The following is a 4,776-nucleotide window of genomic DNA, read 5'->3' on the forward strand; positions in this document are numbered from 1 at the left end:
GTGTATAAAGCTTGAGTTTGGCTCTCATCTAGTTTTTAAAGGCTGAGTGTAGCTCATTTACTATTTATTAATTAAAATGTTTCCAAAAACATGAGAATAGGCTTTTGATCAAATTAATATCATAGGTCAGATCAATACGGTGACAATTCCGTATATATGTGTCTATTCAGAGAGAGACAGGGAACCAATAATTTCTTTTAATCTTAGATCAAAGCTGAAGCAAACTTTTATTCTGGTATTTTAGAAAACTAAAATAAACACATTTAATAAGATTCTATCTTATTTGACAAAATATAAGATTGTATATAACTAACTAAAAGTTGAAACAAGATACTCCAATTTAATTGATAAACCATAGAAACCAAACTAGTCAAAAGAAATGACTAGATACACATAATAATAATACTACAACAGTATGGATGCACCGAAGTATAAGCTAATGAGCTTGATCAATTGACAGATGAAGAGGCACACTCGAAATCTAATGCAAACTCACACTCCAAACACTTAAAGATCATCTTGTACTGCAATCGGTCACGACACTTACTGCACATGCCATCGCTCTCAAGCCCTTGAACAAAGGCCAAGCGGTGTGAGTGATCTTCGATCGTAAGAGTTCCTCCAAATTTAACATTGAGAAACTTATAGACGCATTTGCGATAACAGGCATATGTATTTTGCTCACATTGAAGTATTAAGGGCACACAAGCAGCATGCATTGACTGGTCACATATATTGCAATGATAGAACCACTCCCAAGGGGTAAATTCATCCTCACATATTTCACAAAAGTATTTGCTAGTATGATTCTCTGCTGGTTCGTATCTTAGGTTCAAAGGATGTTTATCGCACTTGTGCTTAATCACTCTGGGCAATAACAAAGCACACTCCACATGAATGTAGAAATTACAAGAAGGGCAATGAAATACCAGATTTCTCCAGCGCACCGAATATATGCATGCTTTGCAAAATTCTTCAGATTGCGTATCTGAAGGTTTCATTATCGATAGGAGATGATTTGGATGAGCGTCATGTGTGATTTCTTTAGGTATGAATGCACAATTGATATCAACATAAAAATCACATGTTGTGCATCCATATGAAAAACCATTGGATGGTAACTTGCAAACGGCACAATGGAAGACACCAAAGAACTTACTAGGTATTTTCGGCAGAAGAAAAAGAGTATGCTCAGGATGACCCACGTATCCTTGTACTTCAGGTGGTAGTTTGGCACACCATTCATGAAGAACAAAACAATATTGTTCATCATCATATTGGCAACACATGTAAAAGGGTACCGTCATGATTGGTTTCACACACCCATCACATAACAGTTGAATTCTTTTCATGGGGTCATGCAGAGAAACACCAGCTGGTGTTTGCTTGTCGAAAAGGACGAGTGGGTGTTGATGGCTAGCATGGTTGAGCATCTCACCCTCATGTTGTTTGGAGTCACCAATCAACTCGTGTTGATTAGACATATAACGCTTTAGAAGGTTGTCACCTTCATCTTGAAATGGACAATGGAGCAGATTCGGGTGTTCATCTTCTTTAAAATTTTTGTAAGTTTTGCCAAGGCCTGATTAAAGATATACCTGGAATTAGATTAAGACACAAATTAAAAGAATTATAAAAACAAAGAAGAGAATGCTTACTTGCAGTTTGGAAGATGGACATAAACGGCTCTCTTTTTGAAGTCGCACAATCAACATGCACGTGATACAGACATTTATCGCATATGTAAATCCATAAATGAGAATAGAATCTGCCACCACAAACTCTACATTTGGGATAGTATTTAGCTTGATATTCGGAATACGGAAAGGAATAGGCAAGAGTAAGTGGATGAGAATGAGTGAAAGTCCCATCAGTATGATTTTGTATAAGTAATTTGGTAGGCAGCAAAGCACATTCCAGGTTGATTAAAAACCTAGGACAAGTGGTACACTGAAAGAAGACCCCTTCATGTTTGTTACCACAAGCTACACAACCTGATACTATGGGCCAGGGCATTCGATCCAGTTGGTAAGGGTGACTATGGTGGTTTATCTTCTGCTCCAGCAAAGTAGCACAAATTATATCCATTTGAAAGTTGCAGAGAACACAATAATAATGAGTGATATTCTTCTGCATAAGATTGCAGACATGACACTTAAACTCATAATTGTATGAATAAAAAGAAAGATCATGGCCAGGATGTAACGGGTGATTTTGTAGCTTTCGGGGTAGCTCAGCACAGAATTTGTGCAATGAGTAGTTACAAGTCTTGCAGGAGTAGTAGCACATATGAAATGACCAGATCTGTTCCTTACAAAGGTTGCATTGATGGTCTTCCTCCACAAATTCAACTTCATCTTCAACTTCATCCTCGTCCTCATCGTCCGCATTTTCATTTTTGTGATGCAACTGCTGCGGCAGATGCACAAGGTTTAGCGGATGCTCGTGACTAAAGTGACGGAGTGGTTCCATAGCAACTACAACAATAACATATTTATGTTACACAAAATCACTATTCGATTAGAAAAATAGAAGAGAATAAGCCAAGAAGGTAGGTAAGGTAACCTAAAAAGTAACATATTACGTTTTGTAACTGGGCCCAATTAAAAAGTAATAAATCCATATTTGATATATTGTTTGGGCTTTCATTAACTCTCTAAAACCTCAGCGATAGTAATTTCAACTTTTTTTTTAATTATTCATTACTTTCTTTAGTATAAGATTTATACAATTTTATTTTTTTTGTTATTATTTTTATTAGATAAGATTACTGTAGTACCATTTCTAATGAATAGATTATTAAGTTTTATGTAAAAATCTATTTCTTACAATAAACTTTCATTAAAAAAACTTAACAAAACATGTGTTGGTTGTTAAAATGTCTTGCTTATAGAGTTGTCATAGTAATTATAATACAGGTTAGGATGAAATAAAAAGTTTATGTTACCTAAGTACGATGAACTAATTCTAGCCCTTGATTATCAATACACAAGTGTAAATCAATGGTAAAATCATAGTTTTATTTTTAATACAAAATAACAACTAAAGCAAACTCTCCCTTGATCGACAAATGAGCACCAAAAGTAAGCATATATATATATATATATATATATATATATATATAAAATAAAAGAGAGATACATACCAATTGAAGAATCCATCAAATTAATTTCCTTCTCAAATCGATAAGCAAGTTCAATATACCAATTTACAAACACCGATTATAAAGGAAAGAAAACTGACACTTTTCCCACGCACACAGATTCCTATGAATTTCCGACTAATGGTTAAAATGAAAACGAATTTCGTCGGAAATCTATCGGAATTTTCTGACACTTCTCCTATGCAAATCCATCTGTCACTTTTTTGTCGTTTTTTTTGTCACAAAACTAAGACCCTTTCTTATACGTAAGAGTTTCGTAGGAAAAGTGTCGGCATTTTCATTCGTAGGAAATTTTGGTAGGAATAGGAGCAGTTTTTCTAGTAGTGTATGTAGGCTTCAACCCAAATAAAAGCACAAAAAATAAAGATGAAGTGAAGGAATGCTGTAATCTTAGAACAAATAGAATGGACCCAAATAAATTAAATTTTATTAAACCCTTGACTTACATGCATGAAACCTACGACCATTTATATAGAATAAACAAAACATCCTATCCTACCCATACTAGAATTAATTTACTTGCATGACACTTAACCTACATTAATCCTAAACCTACCATAATTCAAAGCCTACAAACTAGGAATGCAAAAACTAAAAGATAAACATACTAACGGACTCGATAAGCATTCAAACAACTAATTAAAAACTAAATCCATCTTGCTAATTTTAACCCTCCATCTTTCTTCACTTTTTATTTTAGGATTATAACCTTCAATCTCCCCCTTAATCCTAAAGTCCGACTCGTTCTTCTTCAAAACAATGATAAATTGTTGACGTCTTCCGCTAGATTTGCTTCCTCTTTCTTTTCATCCCACCCACTTGGTGCATTCATATCCAAAGTGCCTAAATTCACCACAATTGAAACACCGAAACCTGCTTTTATCACCACCTCGACCCGTACCTCTTCCTCGTCCTCTTTCACCTCTACCGTAGCCTCTTCCGCGGCCTCTTCCTCGTTCGCTACTTTCACCATACTTTTGTTCGGCCATCAAAAGTTGGCTTTGCTCTTCTTCCTTTTCACCACGGCTCTTTCTTCTTTCTTCATACGACTTTAGCCTTCCTACCACTTCATCAAAGAGCATTGAATCCAAATCGAAACATTGCTCAATCGAAGTTGCAATTTGTAGATAGGAGTTTGGCATTGCATCAAGTAACCTTCTCACCATTTCTTCTTCTTCAATTTCGTGCCCGAGACCCCTCAACTTTGAAACCAATCCACTCACCTTAGAAGCACCATCATCAACGAGTTCTCCTTCCTTCAACCGCAAACCTTCAAGCTCTCTTCTCAATGTTGCAATTCGAGCCGCCCTAACTCTATCTACACCCAAGTATCGTGTTTTCAAGCCATCCCATACTTTCTTCGGGTCCGTGTAACCCGACATTTGCAACACCATCTCCTCGGGTATAGCTTGAAACAAGAACGCAAGCGCTTGTTTCGACTTTTTCTGATCTGGTTCTTCTCCTAAATTCCTTGTTTCGACGGTCTCCCATATGCCGTAAGCATCCATAATCGCCTTGACTTTTACCGCCCATGTCGGATAGTTCGTAGGGATAAGAGTCGGGACTTGAAACGACAACGAACCTTCATCCTTTTTTGCTTGTATCATCGCCAT

At 36.3% G+C, this 4,776-nt stretch overlaps 1 protein-coding gene across 1 annotated transcript; it reads right to left on the minus strand.

The window, feature by feature from the left end:
- Positions 1-324: 324 nt before the first annotated feature.
- Positions 325-4,776, minus strand: LOC110878842. Its single transcript, XM_022127220.2, has 3 exons — positions 4,065-4,776; positions 1,659-2,477; positions 325-1,582 (listed from the first exon to the last, which is right to left on the minus strand). The coding sequence occupies exons 1-3, from the start codon at positions 4,774-4,776 to the stop codon at positions 450-452; spliced, it is 2,664 nt and encodes an 887-aa protein (XP_021982912.2). The 3' UTR covers positions 325-449.

The sequence above is a fragment of the Helianthus annuus genome, chromosome 12, assembly GCF_002127325.2.
Source record: "Helianthus annuus cultivar XRQ/B chromosome 12, HanXRQr2.0-SUNRISE, whole genome shotgun sequence".
Lineage (NCBI taxonomy): Eukaryota > Viridiplantae > Streptophyta > Magnoliopsida > Asterales > Asteraceae > Helianthus > Helianthus annuus.